The sequence below is a fragment of the Giraffa tippelskirchi genome, chromosome 11 (genome assembly GCF_054371585.1).
Source record: "Giraffa tippelskirchi isolate mGirTip1 chromosome 11, T2T-mGirTip1v1.2.pri, whole genome shotgun sequence".
Classification (NCBI taxonomy): domain Eukaryota; kingdom Metazoa; phylum Chordata; class Mammalia; order Artiodactyla; family Giraffidae; genus Giraffa; species Giraffa tippelskirchi.
Window position 1 is genome coordinate 106,184,370 of NC_137285.1, and position 25,736 is coordinate 106,210,105.

Genomic DNA, 25,736 nt, shown 5'->3' on the forward strand with positions numbered 1-25,736 from the left:
TAATGGTGGTGTCATCTGTATATCTGAGGTTATTGATATTTCTCCTGGCAATCTTGATTCCAGCTTGTGCTTCATCCAGCCCAGCATTTCGCATGATGTACTCTACATATAAGTTAAATAAGCAGGGTGACAATATACAGCCTCGACATACTCCTTTCCTGATTTGGAACCAGTCCATTATTCCATGTCCGGTTCTAACTGTTGCTTCTTGACCTGCATAGAGATTTCTCAGGAGGCAAGTAAGGTGGTCTGATATTCCCATCTCTTTAAGAATTTTCCACAGTTTGTTTGAGCACATCCTGGGCTGGGGAATTCACTACCTCCCTAGGGACACATTCCAGAAGCTTCCAGGCACCAAGTTAAAACCTTCCTCCTAATCCTGCCCCATTAAGCAGCCCAGAACAATCAGCTTTCTCTCTCTCTCTCTTTTTTTTCTCAACTCTTCAAATATTTAAAAATAATTTGATTTCACTTCATTCATTCTTTCCTGAAACTTAGCACGAAATTTTTTCGAGCACCTGCTTTGTGTCAAAGGCCAGATAAATGATGAGTCATTGATAAATGAGTCATTGGCAGGCTGCTGAGCCACTGGGGAAGCCATTGCACTGCTTTGGGACCCTGAATGTCCTCCTTTCAATGACATTCTCCTTCTCCATGTCACTGTCTGAACTACACTCTGGATTGTGACAACTCCTAGTCTTCTTCTGCTTCTAAAACCTTACATTTCAAAATCTCACAATCTGAAAACAGCATCCTTTGCCCCTAGCTCTTACCATCTTGCTCCCACTGCCAACCCTCTTTCATATGTTCACACATCCATGTACCCTAAGTATTCTTCAGTCCCTCTGGGCCCAACCGTTTGGACAACTTTTGCTGGATTTCACTGGCTTTCCTGCCAAGTGGGAAGACCATGGCCCATCACCCTCATCAATGCTCCTGTAAGAGCCTTCAATTTGTTTGCCCCCTCATCCTGCCCACCCACCTAATTACTCCTACTCTTGGTAGTTCTGACATCTACCCACCCTGAGGTCACTTGCAGAAATACACCAACATTCTTCATTTCAACTAGTCCCAAATAGAAATATATTTATATCTCAGAGCACCTATTCTATGCCTTCACCTGAAACTACCCACCCTATCTTTGTCAGTCTTGCTCAGAAAGTGATGATCTTGCCTCTTTTCAGAGGAACTAGAAGCTCAAGCTCAGTCTCTCTCAATGCCCTGCCCCCCAAATCTATATTATGTAGACTAGCGTTGTCCAGTATGGTAGCCCTTGCCATGGAGCACTTGCAATGTGGCTAGTTTAAATTGAGATGTGCTGTGTAAGTGTTAAATACACCCTGGATAGGGGGAACCTCTTTGTTTTAGTGAAATGAAGGGAGTGTCAAATGTTAAAATACAAGGAAACTTTCTGAAATTTAAAAAAAAAATTATAATTTTTTGTGTTTGGGGGTTTTTCACTTTAAAGTATTACTATTGGCAAATGGAAAATACAGTTATATCCAGAATTCAAAATATAATGTAATTTAAGTACTTAAAAAAAGTACACTCTGGGACTTCCCTGGTAGCCCAGTGGCTAAGACTCCGCACTCCCAATGTGGGGGGCCCAGGTCCAGTCCCTGATCAGGGAATTAGATTCCACATGCCAAACTAACAGTTTGCATTCTGCGACTAAGACCCGGCACTGCCAAATTAATCAATATTAAAAATTACACCCTGGATTTTGAAACTTAAATATGAAGTCAAGAGTCCAAATATCTCAGTGATTTTTATGTTTATGGTATGTTGAAACAGTAGTATTTGGAAATTTTGATTAAATGAAATATACAATTAAAATTAATTTCCTGATTTCACCTGTTTCTGTTTAGTTTTTCAATGTGGTTACTAGAAAATCTGAAGTTGCACATGTGGCTTGCATTATATTTCTGTTGGGTGTCACTGAGTTAGAAAGCAGGCTGGGCTATAATAACAAGGAGACCTAAAAATGCAGCTTGCTGTCCTGCTCCCAGCCTAGGTGAGCCTGTAACCTGTGCCCCAGGCTCTTGCCTACCAGCCTTTTTGCAGGTCTTGCTTCAGAAAGTGATCTCTTTCTTCTTCTTTTTTTAAATTTATTTTTAAAATTTTTACAGTATTGTTGATTTACTATGTCATGTTAGTTTCAGGTTACAACGAAGTGATTCAGTTATATATATACACACGTATATTCATTCTTTTTTAGATTCTTTTCCCATATTCAGTATTGAGTTGTAGAAAGTATTGAGTAGAGTTCCCTGTTGGTCCTCATTAGCTACCTGTGTTATACAGTAGGTCCTTATTAGCTACCTATTTTATACAGTAGGTCCTTATTAGCTATACAGTAGGTCCTTATTAGCTACCTATTTTATATGTAGTAGTGTGTATATGTCAATCCCAATCTTCCAATTTATCCCTCCTCTCACCCCCTGGAAACCACAAATTTGTTTTCTACATCTGTGACTCTACTTCTGTTTCGTAAGTAAGTTCATTTTAGATTCCACACATAAGCGATATTATCTATCTGTCTCTGTGTCTGACTTACTTCACTCAGTACAACAGTCTCTAGGTCCATCCATGCACTGGATTCTTACCAGACCATTTTATGCAGCCCAGTACCTTGTGTAACTGGTTTCCTTTTGTAGCACTGGAGACAGAGTTGATCTTTATTAGTGACTCTTGAAGGAAGGGCACATGCATGTATGTAATAACATAGGTGAACTGACAGAATTTCAGTAAGAGAGAGAAAACACAATAGGCAGGCAGGCCTGCGCATTTTAAAAGCTAGTTTGCAGTCAAGTTTGAATTATGTAGTTTGGGCAACTTGTACTGTTTGTTTATTTTCTTCAGCCAACGTTTCAAGTTGTGCCTGTAGCTTTGATGCTAGGGGACAGACTGGCTGCCCCCCTGCCCCTCCACCATTCCTGCTGCCTGTGTCTTCCATGCCTCCTTTCTGAAACATGTGGTTGTGATAACTGTGACAGTTTCTGTGGTTTATGACCATATTTGAGCATCAGGATGGTGCCGTGCGCTCCTGTCTTGGCCTGGAGACGGCCCCTTTCTTCTCACGTTGTCAGTTTCTCCCTCCCCATAGGCTCCTTCATCTGAGCCCCCCTCCCGTAAATGAATTAAAGACCTTCCCTTGGGCAGTGTGAGTCACTCCACCTCTTGCCTGGATCGCCTTCCATTTCTGGAAGACAAGCTGCTTGACTCCAGGCACGTCTCGACTACTCCTCCACCTGCGGCTGCCTGAATGCTGTCCCCACCTCTCCATAGGAACTGCTCTTGCAAATGTTCCCAGCAACGTCCTGATTGCCAGGCCTCATGGAAGATTCTCAGTGCTTATTCTATTTGATTTCTATCCACTCTAATCACTCTGACTCCGTCTCTTGCATCAGCTCACACCCTCCCCAGATATTGAGTCCTTAGGGTCTTAGCCTTGTCCCTCCCCTCTCCTTACTCCCCACCCTATTCCAGATCCAAATTGTCATCACCGTCCTAACCCTGAGGTCTTCCAGGTCTGTGTCTCCAGCCTGGACGGTTCTCTGGAATGCCAGACCAGCAACTTTGCTGCTTATCATCGTACCCCAAACTTAATGAATACGACCCTACACTCTCTATACCTTCTCCAGAAACAAACGAACAAAAACCGCCCTCTCTCCTATTCTTCATCCAAGTCAGTGATGTCACCATTGAAATGACAGATGAAGCCAGAGACCTTTTCATCTCCTCCCAGCCCTCCTCTCGGCCGCCCCTCTTGATTCCACCTCCTGAATCTCACTTGAATCTGCCCCATCTCTCTCTCTCTCTCTCTCTCTCTCTCTCATTTTTGGCTGCACTGTGTGGCATGTGGGATCTTAGTTCCCCTACCAGGAGTGGAACCCACGCCTCCTGCGTTGGAAGCACAGAGTCTTAACCATTTAAGTCCTTCCCCATCTCTGATCCTCATCATCCTGCCCCTCAGTACCTGCTTCATTTCTTTTCCCTGAGCTACTAAAGTCACCCTCAAGCTGATCTTCGCAGCTCCCATTTCAACTGTCTGTCTGGTGTATCTACTGTGCTGTGAGAGTGATCACTCTAAAATGCTAATGTCATGATGTCATTGTCTATGGAAAGTCCTCCTATTGTTTTGTCTCAATTCCTTGCCGTGACACACAAGGTCTTTCATGCTCAGACTCCGGTCGTCTTGTCCAGCCTCCCCTTTCAGGGGCTTGGGCCCCTCACACCAGCTGAACCAGTCGCCTCAGGCTTCCGCTTGCCTTTGGGGGCTCCCCACTCTGGAACACCCTTTGTTGCCTGGCCTCTCCAGGGACACTCATGTCCTCCTTCAGAGTTACCTCTTCTGTGAACCTGGTACAGGGCCTGGCAGGTGGTAGGTCTCACCATATGTGTGTTCCTTAAATGTAGGAGGCCTTCCCTAAAACTTCCCTCCATCACCCAGAAGTGTTTAGTTTTCCTTTGTCTGTACTTCCTCAGAAATCTGTGATTCTCTCTATGGGACTACTGACTTCATTATATAGTAAAGGTCTGTTTCTCTCTGTACCTCCACCAGTCCCCAAAAGAAGCCAAAGGTTTGAGAACCAAGGACCCCTGGTCTTAGTTGTCTGTGAGTCTCCAGCACAGTGAGCACCTGTGGGTGCTTTATGTCTGGAATGTAATATGATTTTGTCAATCAGATACCATATTGTGTGGTGATCATTTGCTTTTAGCCTTCCCAGGTGATGCTAGTGGTAAAGAACCCACCTGCCAATGCAGTAGACAGAAGAGATTTGGGTTTGATCCCTGGGTCAGGAAGATCCCCTGGAGAAGGGCATGGCAACTCATTCCAGTATTCTTTCCTGGAGAATCCCATGGATAGAGGAACCTGGCTGGCTAACAGTCCATGGGGTCACAAAGAGTTGGACATGACTGAGCATGCAGGAAGGAGATCAGAATGTAAATCAAAATGGTGTCATTTCACAGATGTCAAAAGATGATGCCAAGGAAAAGGGTCCAGTCACAGGTACCGCAGAGAGCTACGAAACTCTGAAAACCAAGGAAGGAGAACCTTGATGATTTCTGAGGGTGAATCTAGAGATGGTGGAAGCTCAGGATGGAGAAGATGCAGAGAAATTGGAGGCAGTAGGAATAGGGCACAAATTGTAAGATGTTTCATTTGCTGAGGTGGAGAGGAGGGGAAGGAGAAGTTAGAGAGGAACCAGAGGAATAGTAATATTTTCCTCATAAAAGCATATTTTAAAAATTGAGGCATAATTTATAGACAATAAACTGCAGTATATATTTAACTTTATTGGAGTAGAGTTGATTTACAATATTGTATTAGTTTCAGGTGTACAGCAAAGTGAATCAGTTATACATATACATATACATCTACTTGTTTTTAGGTTATTTTCACATATAGGCCATTATAGAGTATTGAGTATAGTTCCCTCTGCGATACAGTAGGTCCTTATTAGTTGTCTGTTTTATATATGGGCTTCCCTGGTGGCTCAGTGGTTAAGAATTGGCCTGCCAATGCAGAAGACATGGGTTCAATCCCTGAGTTGGGAAGATCCCCTGGATAAGGAAATAGCAACTCACTGCAGTATTCTTGCCTGAGAAATCCCATAGACAGAGGAGCCTGGTGGACTACAGTCCACGGAGTCACAAGAAAGTCAGATACAACATAGTGACTAAACAAAAACAGCAATTTTTATATATAGTAGTGTGTATATGTCAATCCCAATCTCCAAATTTATCCCTCCCCTTTCCCTTAACCCCTGATAACTGTAAATTTGTTTTCTACATCTATAACTATTTCTGTTTTATAGATGAGTTCATTTGAACCCTCTTTAAGGTTCCACATATAAGCAATATCATATGAAATTTGTCTTTGTCCGACTGACTTCACCCAGTTTGACAATCTCCAGGTCCATCTGTGTTGCTGCAAATGATATTTTTTTGTTCTTCTTTATGGTTGAACTGCAAGATAATAAAGACAATCAAGATAATAAATTTTTTAAACACCCCCAAAAAAGTTTCCTGATGCCACATTATAATTCCTCACTCTTTTCCTTCCTACCCCAGCCCCAAGCCCATCCCCAGGCAACCACTGATCTGCTTTCTGCACTACAGATTTGTTTGCGTTTTCTAGAAATACCTAAAAATGGAACCATACAGTATGTCATCTTTTTTGGTCTGGCTTCTTTCATTCCATTTTATTGCTAAGCAGTATTTCATTGTATGGACAGACCACAGTTGGTTTCTTCATTCACCTCATGATGGCTGTTTCCAGTCTTTGACTGTTCTGGATCAAGTAATTATGAACATTTGTGTACATATGTTTGTGTAAAAGCATGCTTTCTTTTCTTTTGGGTACACACCTAGGAGTGGAATGGCCGAATCATGCAGTAGGTGTATCCTTAAGTTCTTAAGAAACAGACAGATGATTCTCTGGGTGGCTATGGGCTTCCCTGGTGGTTCAGACAGTAAATTATCCACCTGCAATGCAGGAGATCTGGGTTCAATCCCTGAGTCAGGAAGATCCCCTGTAGAAAGGAATGGCTACACACTCCAGTATTCTTGCCTGGAGAATTCCGTGGACAGAGGAGCCTGGCAAGCTATAGTCCAGGGGGTTGCAGAGTCAGACATGACTGAGCCACTAACACTTTCACTTTCATACCCCATTTCTAGCCTCATCAGTAGCATACGCGAGGTTCAGTTTCTCCTCACCAAGTTGGTTCAGTTGAGCTTTTAAGTTTTAGCTATGCTAATGGGTTTCTAACGATATCTTATTACAGTTGTACTTTGTATTTCCCCAGTGATTAGTGATGTTTGTATGTTTCACAGGTTATATGCCACCTATGTAACCTCTTTGTTGGAGTGTCTGTTGAAAAGGGATCTTTTGCTCATCTTTAAAAATTGGGTTGTTTGGTTTCTTATTGAGTTTTGAGAGTTCTTTGTATATTCCAGATACCAGTCTTTTATCAGGTATATGCTTTGCATATAATATTTTCTCCTGGTCTGTGGCTTATCTTTTTGTTCTACCAACAGTGTCTTTTGAAGAGCAGACATTTTAAATTTTCATAAAGTTCAGTTTTCCATTTTTAATTTGTTGGTTTTGCTTCTATTGTCACATCTAAAAAATGTTTTTCTAACTCAAGGTTACAAAGATTTTCTTCTAGAAGTTTTATAATTCTCAGTCTATGATTTATTTTTCTGTTTTGTTGTTGTTCAGTAACTCAGTCATGTCTGACTCTTTGTGACTTCCTGGACTGCAACATGCCAGGCTTCCCTGTCCTTCACCATCTCCCAGAGCTTGCTCAAACTCATGACCATTGAGTTGGTGATGACATCCAAACATCTTGTCCTCTGTCATCACCTTCTCCTCCTTTCTTCAATCTTTCTCAGCATCAGGGTCTTTTCCAATGAGTTGACTCTTTGCATCAGGTGGCCAAAATATTGCAGTTTCAGCTTCAGCATCAGGCCTTCCAATGAATATTTAGAGTTGGTTCCCTTCAGGATTGACTGGTTGGATCTCCTTGCAGTCCAAGGGACTCTCAGGAGTCTTCTTCAACACCACAGTTTGAAAGCATCAATTCTTTGGCACTCAGCCTTCTTTATGGTGCAACTGTACATTCATACATGACTACTGGAAAAATCATAGCTTTGACTATATAGCTTTCACTATTTTTGTGTTAATTTTTGTATATAGTATGAGAGAGGGTTTATTCCATATATAAGACATGGTTTGAAGTTGTTTTTTTTAAACTCATGGATATCCATTTGTTCCAGCCCCATTTGTTGAAAAGACCATTTTTTCACTGCATCTTTGTTAAAATATGTTGTCCACATAGGTATTTTTCAGACTAGTAATTTTGATGGAAGAGTAGAAGTAGGCATTGTTGTTGTTGTTGTTGTTTAGTTGATAAGTCGTGCCCGACTCTTTTGCAACCCTAGTTCCTCAAAAGCCAAAACAAATTTTACTCAAACATTTAAAAGTGTTATCAGGCAAGGTGCCAGGCACTGGCTACAGAAAAAATGAATGAAGTGAAAGTTAAAGACTAAACTGTTAATTAGAGTATAAGATCCATGGGATTCTATAAATGTACATAGTTGGAACACTTAATCAACCTTTGTGTTCAGAGAAGGCTTCCAGAAGGAGGGGAGGTCTGAGCTGAGGGTTCATTCTGAGTAAGAGTAATGAGTGAGCAAAGGTGAGGAGGCAGGAGGCGGAGGAGACTGAGCAAAAGTATGGGGGTATGGAGCAGCACTCTGTGTGCGCCTGTGTGTCTGTGTGTGCATGTGTGTGTCTGTGTGTGTCTGTGTGTGCATGTGTGTGCGCCTGTGTGTACATGTGTGTGCCTGTGCATGCCTGTGTGCATGTGTGTGCGCCTATGTGTGCATGTGTGTACATGTGTGCGCACCTGTGTGTACATGTGTGTGCCTGTGCATGCCTGTGTGCACCTGTGTGTGTCTGTGTGTGCATGTGTGGGCCTATGTGTGCATGTGTGCACCTGTGTGTACATGTGTGCGCACCTGTGTGTACATGTGTGCACGTGTGCATGCCTGTGTGTCTGTGTGTGCATGTGTGTGCATGTGCGTACATGTGTGTGTCTGTGTGTGTCTGTGTGCGTCTGTGTGTGCATGTGTGTGCATGTGTGTGCATTTGTGTGCATCTACACCTGTGTTTGTGTGTGTGTACCAGATGGTGCTGTGAGAGTTAGATGGTTCGATGTTTCTAAAAGGTAGAGATGGATGAACAGAGCAGCAGAGTATAGGACTGGAGAGCTAGAGCCTGCTCTTGTCTGCCATATCAAGTAATTCACTTGTTTGGAGATTGGAAGCTAAAAGCTGGGGTTTGCACCTTAAAAGGATCATTGACAGCTGTGTGTGGGAGTGATTGAGGAGTACTGGGTGGTGGTTAAAACTCTGGAGGCACAACATTGTAAAACAACTATACTTCAATAAGAAAATAAAATTAAAACATTAAAAATAAAAAATGAGAGTTAAAAGGTTGCAGTGATATCATTGAAATGAAAGAACTGAACTAGAACAGCAGAACTGAAACCAGAGAGAAAAGCAGTGATTCAAGAGATATTGAGGAGGGACATTCAAAAGCAACTGGGAGTTAAGGGATTAGGGCAAAGGCATGATGCCTGGGTAGCTGGTGCCGCCTTTAACTGAGTTCAGGAATGTAGCAGGGAGAACACAAGGGGGAGGAGGGACTTTTAGTGTGGGTCTTACCAAGTCTGAGATGTCAGACGTCTGGGATCATTGGGCAACTGTACATAAGTCAAGCTTCCGCGTAGAGGAGCCTGTGAGTGGAATCATTTAGGAAGCCCCTGGGAGTGAGGCAAGAAGAGGGCTCTGCAGACCCCTGGGGTTCCCTGGTATTTTAAGGGCAGGCAAGAGAAGTGTACCTTGAGAGAACGGGCAGGGAAGTGGGAAGAAATTTCGACCCAGGGACCTCGTTTCCTGGAAGCCACGGAAGCTGAGGGGCTCAGGGAAAAAAGAACCCTCAGAAACCTCAGATGCAAAGAGAATACTGGAGGCGGCCTGATGATGCGGTCTAGCAGCTCACGGACTGTACTGTCTGTTGTAAGGAGCTAGGGGAGGAGGAGGAGATGGCAACCCACTGGAGTATTCTTGCCTGGAGATTCCCACGGACAGAGGAGCCTGGTGGGCTATAATCTGTAGGAGCAAAGAGTTGGACACGACTGAAGTGGCTTAGCACACAGGCATGCACAATCTCGGGCCAGCTGAGACATCCCCTTTCTCAGTGTTCTCACCTTTCAAATGGGACAGTAAGTCATAGAGTTGTTTGAGGATTTAGTGAGGTGATAAACACGATGCTCTTTGAACAGCATGTGGCAGATACAGTCATGCCACTCAGGACTTAATTAGACCAGGAATCAACTGTGTCCACCAATTTTGCAGAAATGGCTATTGAGGGTTATTTACTTTGTGGGTACAGTTTGAATGGGGTGGTGGGGACAGAAGGGAGAGTATGAGGGGTCAAGAAGAATGTGGAGTGAGTAGCAAACGTTGAGTAATCACTGAAGAAGCCGGGCTGGAGTTGAAGGTGGGGTAAAGGGAGGGTGGGGTGACCTGCATGGTCAGGGTAGTCAGGGGGATCTGGATGGGAAGGGAGGGCTCTGACCATGTTTTGTTTATTTAATTAATTGATTAGTAAATATATTTATTTATTTGGCCACGCTGGGTCTCAGTTGTGGCATGCTGGATCTTTGGTTGTGGCATCTAGTTCCCAGGCCAGAGATTGAATCCAAGGCCTCTGCCTTGGGTGCACAGAGTCTTAACCACCAGACCCCCAGGGAAGTCCCCTGGCCATGTTTTAGTGGAGAGGAATGAGGCACTCTGGGAAAGACTGAAAGATAAAGAAGAGAAGGGAAGAGTGGCGAGACAGAGAGGTGGGCGGGGAGTGGGGGGCTGTGGTGGCCTCCTAGCCCAAGTCTGCCCCCATCTGAGCCCGAGGGAAAGAGTTAGGGGCACAAGATTGAGTGGTTCACTGAGAGAGGCCTCGGCTTAGCGAGCCAGTGGGCTGAAAGTGAGGAGTTGAGAATAGGCAGCAGCTATGCATGAAGGTCCATGTTATGGCCTGAATTGTATACCCCCCTCAAATTCTTATGTTAACACCCCAACTCTCAGTACTTCAGGGTGTGACTGTGTTTGGACATAGGGTCCTTAAAGAGGTGTCAGTTGCTCAGTCTTGTCTAACTCTTTGTGACCCTATGGACTGTAGCCCGAGAGGCTCCTCTGTCCAAGGGATTAACCAGGCAAGAATATTAGAGTGGATTGCCATTCCCTTCTCCAGGGAATCTTCAAAAGTGAGGTCCTATGGGTGGGGCCCAAGCTGACATGACTGATGCCCTTTTAAGTAGAGAGTAAGACACAGACTCGAGCAGTGAAAAGACCAAATGAAGATGTAAGGAGAAGATGACCATCTGTCTGCAAGCCAAGGAGACAGGTCGCAAAATGAAACCAAACCTGCTGACACCTTGATCTTGAACTTCTATCTTCCACAACTGGGAGAAAAATCAAGTTATATCGTTTCTGCCCCATCTGTGGCACCATCCAAGAAACAGATACTCTGTAGTGTGAGAGGACAAGGGTGATGGTGCCCCAGGTGAGGGGCAGGGTGTGAGTTTGTGGTGGGAGCAGTCTGCACAGTGGTGCAGTTGCCACCAGCCAGAGAGATGACTGAGACCAACGAGGACGAGACAGAGGGTGCTGGGAGGACACTGGGAGGGAGATGCCCGATGAGTGATGGTGAAGTGGGCCGGGCCCCTGGGGAACAAGCAGCCCAGGGCTTGGCTCTGGAGCAAAGTCAGCTGGTTCCCTGGAGGCTCACATGGCCTTCTCTTGCTAGTACGCAGCTCGAACAGCTGTAGGCGTGTTATAGACACTGCCTATAAAGACTCTCTAGTAAAACCTCTTCAGTCCCACCTCAAAGAGGTAAGAGTATCAAAGCGTTTTGAATTCTTCACCAGATGATCTGGAAGAACCAAGGGATTAAGGAGTCTGATTTTCCAGTCTGAGGGGTCGCTTGTGGGCTGCTGAGAAGTTGTGGAGGGAGGACAAGCCCCGTTCTGATGGAGGACAGGCGAGCAGAGAGCAGGAGAGCCCTGGTCCCGGGGAGGAGGGCTCCGCATGGGTCCTGCACCCTGGAAGCCCAGGTATAGGAGCTGTGCCCAGCCCACACCTCGTCTAATGCCCACTGCTCCCGACCCAATGTCTGCTCTGGGCTGTAGGGCTTGAAAAAACAGTGGCCTTGCATTATTTATTCACTCAGTACCATTCATTAAGGACTCCATGCGTGTGTGAGTCCGGAATTGCACAGTTGCAGAGATGAATCAAGCATGGCCTTCACCCTCAGGGAGCCAACTGTCTGGAGGAGAAAAGATGGACAAATAGGCATGATAAATAATAGAAAGTCAGAAGTGGTTACTCTCTGAGGAAAGGTACAAAGAAGTTTCTGTGGGAATTCTACGAAGAGGGGATTGAGGTGGGATAGGGAATCTGAGGAGTTTCAAAAGAAGGAAGGATAGCTCTGGGCTTTTCTGTTTTTAGTTCTGGGCTTTTAAGGCACAAGCTTGATGAGGAAGCTCACAGATAGAAAGGGAAAGATAAATACCCCTCCAAGGTAGTGCGTGGAAATCCAAGGAGAGCAGCGGGCTGGGGAGTCAGGGGAGACTTATTTTTCTCTTAAAAAAATTAATTTATTATTTGTTCTTTTTTAAAAATATCTTTATTTATTCGTTTATTTTTGGCTGTGCTGAGTCGTCTTTGCTGTGCAGGCTTTTCTCTAGTCGCAGTGCACGAGCTTCTCATCACAGTGGCTTCTCTTGTTGCAAAGCACCGTCTCTAGAGCACAGACTCAATAGTTGTGGCACACAGGCTTAGTTGCTCCTCGGCAAATGGGATCCTCCCGGACCAGGAATCGAACCCGTGTCTCCTGCACTGGCAGGCAGATTCTTTACCACTGAGCCACCAGGGAAGCCCTATTATTTATTTCTTGGCCATGCTGCATGGTATGTGGGCCTTTGGTTTCGTAACCAGGGATCAGACCTGTGCCCACTGTATTGGAAGTGAGGAGTCTTAACCACTGGACTGCCTGGGAAGTCCCCAAGGAGGACTTCTTGAAAGAGGCAGTCTGAGGTGGGTCTAGTAGAGAGAGGGGGAATGAGGGGCAGGGCCCATGTCAGCAGAGGCTTGGAGGAAGGACCCTAACCAGCCAGCCCAGGTCCTAGCACGGAGGCACTGTCACCGTGGGGGTGGGAGGGGGGCTGCAGGTAGAAAGGTGTGGAGGATTTGATGCCCTCCTAGAGACTGGATTGGGACCAACCCTTCAGACAATGGGGAGGTTTAAGGGCTCTGAGAGGGTCAGAGACCATGCACCCTCCCCTCGGTGGTCATGGCCACACCCACTGGGGGTGAGTAGGAAAGCATTGCAGGGGGCAGCCCCAGCCTGCCAGCCCTCTGGGGGAGACATCCTCTTCAGAGTGGATGTAGGCATGGGCGCAGAACATGGTGGGGCACTTGGGTGCAGGTGGGGCAGGGCCAGGAGGCCGCCCTTTCCTTAGAACTCAGAGAGATGCCAGCAGAGGGTAAAGCTCTTGGTCATGGGGAGAAAGGCCAGTGGAAATGTGACGGGTCATGGCTCCCTTGGCAGGAAGGAGTCATGTTGGGTCCATGTGTGTTTGAAGAGTCATTACACGGTCCCCATGGCTGGAAAGGGTTTCCCTGGTGGCTCAGTGATGAGAAGTCTGCCTGCCAATGCAGGAAACATGGGTTCAATTCCTGGGTCAGGAAGATCCCTTGGAGAAAAAAATGGCAACCTATTCCAGTATACTTGCCAGGGAAATCCCATGGACAGACGAGCCTGGCGGGCTACAGTCCATGAGGTTGCAAAGAGTCAGACACGACTTAGCGACTAAACAACAACAACATGGCTGGAAAGGGGGCAGACCCTGATCCCTGATTGCATCTCCCCAGTCAGCTTGGCCTTTGCTGCAGAGCCAGACCCCCACTCCATCCCTAATCTCACCGTGGCTGCAGAGCAGTCCCCAGAGATGGAGGATGTACCAGATGATGGGGCTCCTCCTTGGGTGGTGGCTGGGGACTCAGCATCCTGGCCCAGCCACACAGCCAGGCCTGGGGATGAAGGTCAGCAGCAGCGGCTACCCGTTCAGTCCCAAACCAGCTGCTCTCCCTCACCCCCAGGCCCTGCAGGCGACAGATGGACAGCAAGTGTGCTGCTTGGTAACGCCTGCTGCGGACGTGTTCCTCTGATGTCCCAAGAAGGCCTGAGCTTGTACCTCGTCTTGCTGCCCGCAGCCTGGGGATCTGGTTCTTGTTGTCATCCTAATTCTTCTATTCCCGATAATGCTTGATGCCAGCCAACCACCCAGTTGAGGCGGTTCCCAGTCAGAAATTAATCATTGTCTAAAACCTAAAACCTAATGAAAACTGGTGCCCAGGAAGGCATGGGAGTTGGGAAGAGAGGGCTGGGTTGTGGATCTTAGTGAGCTGGTGAGAACCTGCCAGGTACCTCTGAGGACGGGTCCTGAGCGCCTCGTGCCAAGGGGCTCTCGTGTGCCCCTCAGCGTCCAGTTTCCATATTCCCTCTTCCCCTCCCCAGCCGTGATCCTTCTGTCTCAAAGTGTGTCCTGTGACCCTGTGTGAATTCATTGTGTTGTGTCAAATGCCTGGCTGGTGTCCTGTACATCAGGATTTATATTAACACGTTGTCTACGTCAGGTTGGGCTGTCATAATAAAACACTATAGACTGGGTGGCTTCAACAACAGGCGTTCATTTCTCAAGTTCTAGAGGCTACAAGTCTGAGGTCAAGATTCCAGCAGGGTCAGTTCCTCATGACAGCCTGCTTCCTGGCTTGGAGGTGGGAGAAGGAGCCTTCTCTAAGGGTATTAATCATGTCAGATCAGACCCCAACCCTATAACCTCTTTTAACTTTAATTACCTTTTAAAGACTGTATCTCTAAATGCAATCACATTGAGGATTAAGGCTTTAAGAAATGAATTTGGGGGGACCATATTTCAGTCCATAGCACACATCTTTTTTTTAAATTGAAGTATAGTTGATTTACACTATTGTATTAATTTCTAGTGTACAGCAAAGTGATTCAGTTATATATATATGGTTGGCCAAAAAAATTCATTCTGGCTTTTTCATAACATCATATGGAAAGCTCAAATGACTTTTTGGCCAAAACACATACACACACATGTATATTCATTTTCAGATTCTTTTCCATTATGGTTTATTATAAGATATTGAATATAGTTCCTTGGTAGGTGCATGCTAAGTCACTTCAGTAGTGTCTGATTCTTTGGGTCCCTATGGACTGTAGCCTGCTCCTCTGTCCATGGAATTCTGCAGGCAAGAATACTGGAATGGGGTGCCATGTCCTCCTCCGGGGATCTTCCTGATCCAAGGATTGAACCCACCTGTCTTATGTCTCCTGCATTGTCAGGCAGGTTCTTTACCAGTAGCACCACCTGGGAACCCCTTATTTATCTATTTTACAGATAGTCATTTGTATCTGCTAACCCCAAACTTCTAATTTATCCCTCCCTGGTTTGGGAGGTGATTAGGTTTCAGTAAGGTCATGAAGGTGGGGCCCCCGTAATGGGATCAGTGTCCTATTCAGAGTGACCAGTGAGCTGATCTCCCTCTCTCTGCCACGTGAGGACATCAGGAGAAGACAGCCCTCTGCAAAGCAGGAAGCAGGCCCCCACTCCAGACCATCATGCTGGCACGCTGGTCTCCTCCCCAGCCTCCAGAAATAAATGAGAAATAAATACCACCTACGTGATGGTGTTTTCTTATAGCCGTGTGAGCTAAGACACACCTACCTAGACCACTGCTTCTCAGCAGCAAATCCCCAGAAAGACGAGTTTCATTAGAAGGAACATGCCCTATGGTTAAGGGCACAGGGTCCATATGAGACCCATCTGGGATCCCCTCCCTCCTCTATACTCACCAGCCCTGTGAATGAGGGAAGGTCGCTTGCCTTCTGTGATTTTTTTTTTCATCTCCTAATGAGGACAACACAGAAAACACACTCATCTCATGGAATTCTCAGAGACAGTAAGTGAGACTGTGTCCACTAGGACTCACCCTAAAGTGATCATTGGATAAATGTGTCCCTATTAACATTAGATTCATGCCATGGACCCATGCCTCTTTCCCCTGACTCATGCCTCTATCCCAGGAAATGGCACTGCCAATTCCTGACATTTTTTAGGCGTCTCTTTTCTATGCACTAGGTCTGGGCGAATGGTTTCTATGATATTTTTAACAGCGAAACCTTTTTTTCCCCACATCACGTTTTCTTGTGGAACTCTAATATCGAAAACTGACAGATGTGGAGGTTGTGTTAATTGCAGCTGAGGTGGGGCTAGAGACCTCCATGAACCCTTTCTTGGAACCCAGGGGCCCTCCAAAGAACACCGTTTGAGAACCACTGCTCTGGGCTGCCCCACTGCCCTTGTACTCCCAAAGTCTTCTTCCTGGGACAGCGCAGTGTAACTGTCCAGGTTTCTTCTTCATCAGTAATAATCTCACCCTGGTCTTGCTCCCCTAAGGTAACCGGGCTGGGAATTGCAGGCGTCCCTGGGCTCATCAACAGCACATTTAAGGTCCTTCGGCCACTCCCTCAGCTGTGCATGGACTTTGCCACTTGACTCACAGAAGTTCACTGCCTAGTTCTAGGGATGCACCTCTCTCGCCCCAGGTATTAACCAACCATCGTAAATGAAGTCTGACTTGTATTGCTCAATACGGCTATGCCTATAAATAAACCCACACATCAGGAAAAAAAACTGCTTTGTCATATTCTGTGTCCTGGTTTTGGTTTGGAAAATGGGTCACAAGAGGGAAACGGGGGAGTTTTATACAGAAAAGACGGCACAGAACCTGGGTCTCTGCTCGCACCCACCACAGGGATTCTGGGGCCTCGCTTCAGTGAAATCTACTTGGCTTGATTCTCCGTGTTGCTCTTCTGAGGCTTCAACCTCGGCGAGATAAGCTCGATCTTTCTTTTTTTATTCTTGTAACAGCTTTATATTGAGATATATATAATTCATATAGCACACATAGTTATGAGATATAATTCATAACTCACCCATTTAAAGGATACAATTCAGCGGCTTTTAGAATATTCAGAGTTGTGCAGCCATCTCCGTGATCAATTTTAGGACATTTTTGTCACACGCGCCCCCCCCCGCCCCAGGAAAAAAACACTATGCATTAGCAGTCACTCTCCTTCCCCCTAACCTCCCCACCACCACAACTGAGCAGCAACTAATCTACTTTCTGTCTCTGTGGGTTCACCTGTTCTGGACATTTCATATAAAGGGTGTCTTTCAACATGTGGTCCTTCGTGTCTGGTTTCTTCCACAGAGCATGTTTTCAGGGTTCGTCCATGATGTGGCATACATCAGCACTTTATTCTTTTTTATTTTTTAATAATACTCCATTGTAATGATATACTACATTTCCGTTCGTCTACTCATCAGTTGATGGATGAGTGTCCCCACTTTTTGGCTTTTATGAATAATGCTGCTTGGAACATTTGCGTGCAAGTTTCTTTATATTTATACAGAGTAACAACTTTTATGATTTATTTTAATTTTTAAAAATTGAAGTATAATTGATTTATAAAACTGTGTTAGTTTCAGGTGTTACAGCACAACAATTCAGTTACATATATATATATAATATATGTATATATACAGTTATTTTCAGATTTTTTTCCCTCAGTACTACAAACTACTAAATTTAGCTCCCTGTGCTACACAGTAGGTCCTTGTTGGTTACCTATTTTATATAGTAGTGTATATATGTTAATTTCAATGCTTGAATTTATCCCTCCACCCACCCTTCTGTGTACAAGTTTTGATGTTTCAATTGTGTAACTTCCTCTACTGAGAGAAAGAATGATATCAATGGCTAGATTTATTGTTTTTCGTGCACCAAATTCTGCGCTGAGCACTTCACACATACTATCCTTGTCATCATCACTGTAGTCCAAAGAATAGGCTCTCTCCCCATTTTACAAGTGAGGAAACTGAGGCCCCATAGCTAACACGGGGCAGGGCTGGGATTCAAACTCAGGTTGACACATATTCTTAATACACATATACTTAATACTGCTTCCAGAAGTTGGGCAGCTGTTGGTACCACGCCACTCCAATCATTCACCCTGATTAAGTCACAATGATTAAATTTCAGTGGTGTGCCACTTATATACGTTGTCTTACCGAATTCTCACACCAACCCTGTGAGGTTGTCTTATTGATACTATCCCTGCCCAGTGAGGAAAGAAGTTCATAGAAACTACTCACGGGGTGACACGTCGCATCGGTGTCCGAGCACGGAGAGCCAGAGGTCAGCAGGACCTCCAGCTGCTCTTTGATACCACAGCTCCCCCTCTCAAACCTGGCCTCCTTCAACCCTATATCACCTCGAGGACAGTTTCTCATATGCCCAGAAGTACTATTTTCAAAACAAAGCCACCATCTGCCTTCTTTTGCACAGGTATGCCTGTGTGTGCATGTTACAGCCAAGGGTGTCACTACGCCCGAACCTAGGGTCCTCGTGCAGGTTGGACCCCTGGTGGCCTAACGTGATACTGCAGGGTTCGTGTAGGGGTTAGTCCCATTAGAGTTCATGCTACACCAGACTACAAGCCTAGACCGTTAGCAGGTAGAGGACTTGCTTTTGGACACTTCTGAGGATGGCAGGGTGGAGGTGGAATGTGGCAGTGGGGGGGAGACTGGAGCAGAGGAGGGTAACGGTAGAGGGTACCAACTGTGTCCATGTGGTTGCCTGCCCACAGCCGCTATCTTGGATGACCCCATGGAGTGCAGCAGAGGGGAGCGGCTGTCCATCACACTGGCCAAGAACCGCATCAACCGCGCTCCCGAGAGGCTGGGCAAGGCCAAGGTCGAAGTGGACATCTTTGAGCTTCTCAGAGACAGCGAGTACGAGACTGCAGAAACCAGTACGTAGACCGGGCAGGGCTGCCCTCTGCTTCCCCTACTGGCAGAGGAGGGGCTGGTGGTGTGAGCCGCACCCATCGACAGACCTATGATGCAGGGATTCTCGAGAGAGGGAGAGAAGCGAGCACCAGGAGGCCCTGTAGGGCTTAGTCTAAACAAGATTCCAGGCTTTGTTGTAAATCATATGTGGAGTAGAGTTGAGAGAGGAAATTTATTCATTCCTTCATTTTACCCACTCATTCATTCCTTCATGTATTGATTCATTCATCTCCTGGACATTTTGTGCACAAATCCCTAAATGAAATCTTGTGTGGGGTTAAGAAAAGAGAGATCTGGCCAGCCCCAGGGAAGCAGAGTTGTGACAGACCTGTTTCCTTCCTGTCTTGATTTCTTGTGCTGAAGGCAGTGTTGTAGGAAGAAGCTGAGACTTGGTCTGGAGTTCAGCCACTCACTCTTGAGGATAACCTTGGACAAGTCAGTGATTCTTTTAAACCTCAGTTTCTTCATCTGTTAAATGGGAATGCTAGGCTCTACTTTGCAAGTCATTGTGAGATTCAAATGACTTACAAAATAGGAAAGTTCTCAGTGAGTTGCAATGTTTTACAGAGGTACATAGTAGATCACTCCAGTCACACTTATGTAGCCCCTCCTATGTGCTGGGCACTGCTTTTAATTCTTCTAGCAACCAGAGAGTTAAGTGTTATTATTCCAACTTTACCAAGAAACTGAGGCTCAAAGACTTTGGATAACTTGCTCAATGTCAGAGCTAGTCAGATGCAAGTCCTAGACCCTGAATTTGCATCATAACCTTGCCAGCCCAGTGTCTCACCTATTCCAGCTCCCCTGCACTTCTCTGGTGTGTTGCTGATATTATCTAGACAGCTTAACAGGATGAGCTTCCAGGTTAGTGGGGTGATGGCTTGTAACTTAGCTATAGATGAACAGCTCCAGTTCAGAGGGAAGGAGGGAAGCCCCTCAGCCCAGAGAAATGATAGCCTTTTTTCCCTAAGACTCTGAAGTCCCATCTCTTCCTTTCCCGTCCATATCAACCTTTAGTGACAGTCAATGGCAAAACCAAACCAAACCAAAGAACAACTCGCTTACGTGGGCATGTCAGATATGTGGTCTTCTGCATGTGGGCCCAGTGATGCTCTAATCTGGACTATTAATATTGCAAGAGAAGAAACATATTTACATTGGCTTAAGTACAATCAATAGGATACTGTATGGATCCAAAGAGGGCAGGAAGGGAGGAAGGCAATAGCTCTCTGTATCATAGCTTCTTTAATGCTCCTGTTGTATCAGATCCATGCTCTGGTCCTTCTACCACTTTCATTTCCCTGGCTTATTCATCATGTCCCATGATGGCCATCTAGGTCCAGTTTACAGCTTGTTTATCCATTTGGGAAACTTTTACTGAGCATGAGCTCTATTTCAGGCCTAACTCGGTATATCATGTGTTGGGAGTGATGCAGAAAACAAGATAGATAGGGTCCCTGCCCTCAGGTGGCTTACAGTCTGTCTTCAGGGTGCAGCTTCCCCCAGTGCCTCTTGGTTTGGAGTTCCAAGGTAGAGGATCTAATTAGTCTAGTTTCTCTTGGCTGGTCTCACAAGCCACAGACATTGGCCAGCTGACCTGAGAACTACTTTTGGGGAGAGAGTCCACTCCTAAAAACTGAGGGTGGATTCCTATCATGTGAAGCAGTTGTTGAGGCCAGTGGGATCTGTGAACACAGATTCCTCCAGAAGGAAGCTTGGGGGAACAGGAACTTGGAATCGTCATTCATTTATTCAATCGGTCAGTCAATAAATATTAGGGGTGCCTGCTGTACTCTGTCCTAGGCAGTGGAGGTTCTGTAAGGCACAGATGGAAATCCCAGTTATCACAGAAGTTAAACTCTAGTATAATGAAAGGAAGATTCAGATTTCTCAGGATTTTCCAAAAGAAAGCAGAAATACCAGCAATGACTTCCCGTGAAGCTCCTGGTCCTGTCTATACTTTGGTGTGTTTTTTGGCCAGGATGGCAGGTCTCAGACAAGAATCCAGATTTCTAGATAGTTCTCATAGTCTGTTCTTTGGAAAAAACAGCTCCCCCTTCTTCTTGTTTGGTTCTTCAGCGTTTCCCCTGCAGAACAGAAAGCATGGATTGCCCTCTGAGGATGGGAGTCATTAGCAGATGTAAATTTCTTCTCCCAATGACCCAGGCTTAGCAGAGTCAATACATCTAAAATATTAAACCAGAGGAATCAGGGGAATAAAGGAAACATATCTTTAATCCATGATACAGAGCTTTGGAGCATCTTTTTAAGGCCCTTCTTTTAGGCACCAAGTATTTTACTAACAAGTGGCCCTTGGTTCAGCTTTTACATCTCACTGTGTTTGAGGCATGATTAACATTTTTGTTAGAAAAGAGGGCTTTTGGATCTTTCTACTCCAAAGGCTTTTCATCTAAAGCCAAAGCTGTTCCCCCACAATGGGTTTTAAATACCACCCAGATAGTTCATAGAAAGCTTCCAGCCCCACTTTCCCCGCCCTCAGTAAGGGGGACAGAGGGTGGTGGGTTAGTGCTTTTAGCTGAAGCATGGTGGGGTGGGACCAGTGGTCAGTGGCAGGGTGGAGAAAGGAGTTTGGAAGGAGGCAGGATCCCAGGATGAAGGAGGAACAACAGCTCTGCTATCCTTACTTGGAGAGACTGTGGGACAGAGTAGTAGGATCAGACTGACCTGGCTCTGTTACCTATGAGCTGTGTGACTGTGGACAGGCTGTTTAACCATTTCGTGCCTTCGTCATAACACCTCCTAGGGTCATTAGGAGCACAACAGGAGACAGCGCAGGTGACTTCATTAGCGCCTACACATACCAAGTAGTTAGGAAGTGGCAGCTATGGATTTTGTTGTTGGGTTATTCTCTCCACGGCTTCTCTGGTGGCTCAGACGGTAAAGAATCTGCCCACAACACGTGAGACCTGAGTTCGATCCCTCGGTTGGGAAGATCCCCTGGAGAAGGAAATGGCTACCCACTCCAGTATTCTTGCCTGGAAAATCCCATGGACAGAGGAGCCTGGCAGGCTATGGTCCAAGGGAGTCACCAAATTGAACACAACTGAGCAACTAACACTTTCACTATTCTCTCTACTTATCCCTTATGCCCCTGCCCCCTTGGATCTGGCTTCCTCTACCTCCTACCATCACCTCTCTCTCTCCTCTGTCTCAAAGTTCAGCCATCCCTCCCAGGCCACCCAGTCTACCTCCCAGCCTCCTCTCACATGGCCTGTCTTAATGTCAGGTGCCTCCTGGGGCCTCGATCATAATTGAATATTCCACTCTCTTTCCCTTTTTCTGGGTTGATGCATCCGACAGTTCTGAGCCTTTGGAAGTCCTGGTATGCTGCCCAGAGCCAGCTACTGCTCAGTCTCGTGGTGGTGGTTGTCTTCCCTTGGCTAGTGGCTGATTTGCATTGTTAACTTAAATCCATTTGAGTGGCTCTGGGGCCCTGACCAACGCCCCCAACCTCACATCTGTCACCCTGTGCCTGGGGACTGCACTTCAAGGAGATGAAAGAGATCCTAGTGATGAGATTCTTGGTTGTAGAAAGCAGAGGCTTTGGGTTAAGTGGAGATGGTAGCAATCCTACAGGGTACCCATATGCCTGCTCTTGGCAATAGGCAAGTTTCAAAAACTGCACAAATAATGAGTCACACTTAGGGCAGATGTGTCATTCAGGAGAAGCAATGGCAATTTCAGAATCAAAGATGATGAAATTTAAAACTATAGATGCTGGGGTCTGGAGTTCAGCCTTCTCATTTGATGGTTGAAAGGGGGACTGGGAGACAGAAAGTATCACATAGGGTGTTAATCAATAACAACCTGGAACCCCTGGAGAAGGGAATGGATGCTAACTCCAGTATTCTTGCCTGGAGAATTCCATGGACAGAAGAGCCTGGTGGGCTACAATCCATGGGATCGCAGAGTCGGACATGACCGAGTGACTAACACTTTCACTCACTTGGACACTGGAAAGACGCAAGTAGCAAACCACCTCGCTTCTATCTGGTTCACATAGATTTTCATATAGTGAATTTATCTAAAGTGAAGGTCACCTATAAAGCTCCCTCAGACCCACGTCTGATCCCCTCCACCTCTCTGCCTGGTCACCATCATCGCCTCGGGCTTCTTGATGTTTGATTTCCCAGCTCCCTCTGCGCGGCCCACAGATCTGAAATAAGAGGGCTGGACAAGACCTATCAGGTCACCTCCCAGCCCGCCTGTCCCTTCCCTCCTTCCTCCCATATCTTATCTCCATCTCAGCCTTTCTTGTGCAGGCAGCTCCCACAGGCCTTGCCCTCCTCTGTTCCTATAGATCCCTGTGTCTCCTGTGGCAAACATATTAGAGCTTAACTAAGCACCACCCCCTTATCACCCAGACACCCAGAGGCACTGTGCCTGCTACTGTCAGAGCCAGTTTGAGGTTTAATTTACTGCAGAGCTGAAAGCAGGAGCCTTCCTGTCAGCCCCTCGCCTCTGCTTGGGTTTGTCCCTGTGAGGCCAAGCATGCTATCAGCTGTCCACACCGTTTCCCCTGGAAACCCAGAGGTGCCTGGTTCTCAGGCCCCGCGAGGCCCCAGTGATGGGCAGGGAGCATGAGGTTCCGGCTGCCTGGCTGCCCCTCCTGCACAGGCTTCTGAGCTTCTCAAAATGCTCCGCAGGCACGACCCCAGCGATCCAGAGCTGTTTCTAGTAAGTGAGGGCTGATGCTGAGCAGGGCCCTGTGGGGCTCCTGGGCACGGAGGCCTTTCTGAACCTCATTTCTTGTAGGCAAGACTCCAGCCTCCATGACCTCTGAGTTCCAAAGGGCACAACAGTTGCTCATCAAGAGAGGAGCAGGCAGGAAACCACCTGTTGTTGTTCAGTCGCTACATCGTCTGACTCTTTGCAACCCCATTGGAAAAGACCCTGATGCTGGGAAAGATTGAAGGCAGCAGGAGAAGGGGACGACAGAGGATGAGATGGTTGGATGGCATCACTGATTCAATGGATGTGAGTTTGAGCAAACTCCAGGAGATGGTGAAGGACAGGGAAGCCTGGTGTGCGACAGTCCATGGGAGCGCAAAGAGTCAGACACAACTTAATGACTAAGCTGAACTGAACTGAACTCGACTGCAGCACTCCAGGCTCCTCTATCTCCCAGAGTTTGCAAAGATTCATGTCCCTTGAGTGATGCTCTCCAACCAACTCATCCTCTGCCACGCCCTTCTCCTTTTGCTCTCAATCTTGCCCAGCATCAGGGTCTTTTCCAATGAGTAGACTGGACAACCTAACACCCTGCACACACCCTAATTTTGTCACAACCACACCCTTTTGAAACTTTGAAGAAGAAAGAAGAATGCAAGACTGTTACTGCCTTGATCCTTATCACCTACCCCCGCCTCACTGGATAGCCTCTCCCTGTTACCCAGAGAGGGAGCCATAGTTCTTGAGGCATTAGCCTATGGTGCTCCCTCTTTGCCTGCCAAAGAAATAAAGCCACTCTTTCCTTCTCCTCTGTAACTCTGCCTCAGTGTTTCTGTTTGGCATTGGTGCACAGAGAGCCAAGATTTTGGCAACAGGGCTGACATTCCTCCCTCAGCTCACTAGAAAGACTCCAAGTCAGCATAAGGGAGAAGGTGAGAAGCCAGAAGAGAAGGCATCCAAATAGTGAAGTGTCATTCGACAAGTGTTCCCTGCTCCCCTTTCCTCAGCTACCCACATCACATATATGTAATAGGGACTCAGAGACACATTGAATTATACTGCTAAGAAATCAGGAGGTGAAGGGGACGACAGAGGATGAGATCACCGACTCTGTGGACATGAGTTTGAGCAAGCTCCGGGAGTTGGTGATGGACAGGGAAGCCTGGCGTGCTGCAGTCCATGGGGTCGCAAAGAGTCAGACACGACTGAGCAACTGAACTGAAGAAATCACCCGGCCCAACTGCCTCCTTTTACAGAAGGGGAAAACTGAGGCTCACAGTCTTTCCCAGAGTACAGCTGAAACCACACATCTGAAAAGTGACATAAATCTCAGTAGCTCTGCTGTGGGCTTGCCAGGGAGTGGCTCAGAGAGGAGCAGAGGGAGATCAGGAATAGGTCATAGGTGTAGCTGGGTGGTCAGGTAAGTCCTCTGGGACAAGCCTTGGAATGATTGACAGGTGAGGCAAAGGGAAGAGGGCATCCACACAGACGGCTTAATAGTATGCTTGAGGAAGGAAAAAAAATGGGGTAATTTGGGGCACAATGACAGCTGGGCATGGCTAAAACAGAGAGTGTTTATGGGGGCTGTGGTGATGCCCAGGACTGGAGAGCAGGATAGAATAGTGGTCAAGACCCTAATCTTGGGTTTACCAGCATCATGGAATTATCACCCAAGCCTCAGACTCCCCATTTGTAAAATGGGAATACTATGAGTTCTCACTTCATGAGGTTGCTGCAAGGACTGAGATGATGCACTTAGAAACTTAGAGCAGTGGCAGGAGTCAGGTGAACTCTTGATAAATTTCACCTATTAGTAGTATTATCAGTAATAGAACTAGTATTGTAAACCCTCCTTCATGGGATGATTGTAAGGCTTTGGGGTCCCTGGTGCCTGCATGTGTAAAGTCCCTATAAGTGGTGTTGCTGCTTCTGTGGTGATCCAGGGCTGAGGCTTCGAGTGATACATCATTGGTGACAGGAGCCAAAGACAGGTGTTTCTTTTCCTTCCAGTTTTATTGAGATATAACTGACATACCGTACTGTGTAAGTTCAAGGTATACAGCATAATGATTTGACTTACATACATCATGAAATGGTTATCACAGTAAAGTTAGTGAATATCCATCATCTCACATAGATACAAAATTGAAGAAATAGAAAAAAATTTTTCCTTGTGATGAGAACTCTTAGGATTGACTTTCTTGACTTTCAGGTAGAACATATAGCAGTGTTCATTATACTAATCACGTACTTTACCTGCCTAGTTTTTTTATAACTGGGAGTTTGTACCTTTTGACAATCTTCATCTAATTCCCCCTCTGAGCACTCCCCACCTCTGGTGAGCACAAATCTAATTTCTTTTCTATGAGCTGGTTTGTGTTTGAAAGATAATTGACCTGAAACACTGTTGTTTGCTGCTGTGTGTCACAGTGATTTGATATTTCTATGTATTACAAAATGATCGCC

The 25,736-nt window shown here is 46.1% G+C and overlaps 1 protein-coding gene across 5 annotated transcripts in view; it reads left to right on the plus strand.

The window, feature by feature from the left end:
• The window catches only part of GRIK4 (glutamate ionotropic receptor kainate type subunit 4), a 492,838-nt gene that overhangs the window by 287,267 nt on the left and 179,835 nt on the right, over positions 1-25,736 (plus strand). For all 5 annotated transcript variants that reach the window (XM_081541612.1, XM_081541613.1, XM_081541610.1 and 2 more), the window contains exon 3: positions 18,377-18,541. In XM_081541612.1, the coding sequence (XP_081397738.1) occupies positions 18,377-18,541 (165 nt within the window). The remainder of the gene's footprint in view (positions 1-18,376; positions 18,542-25,736) is intronic.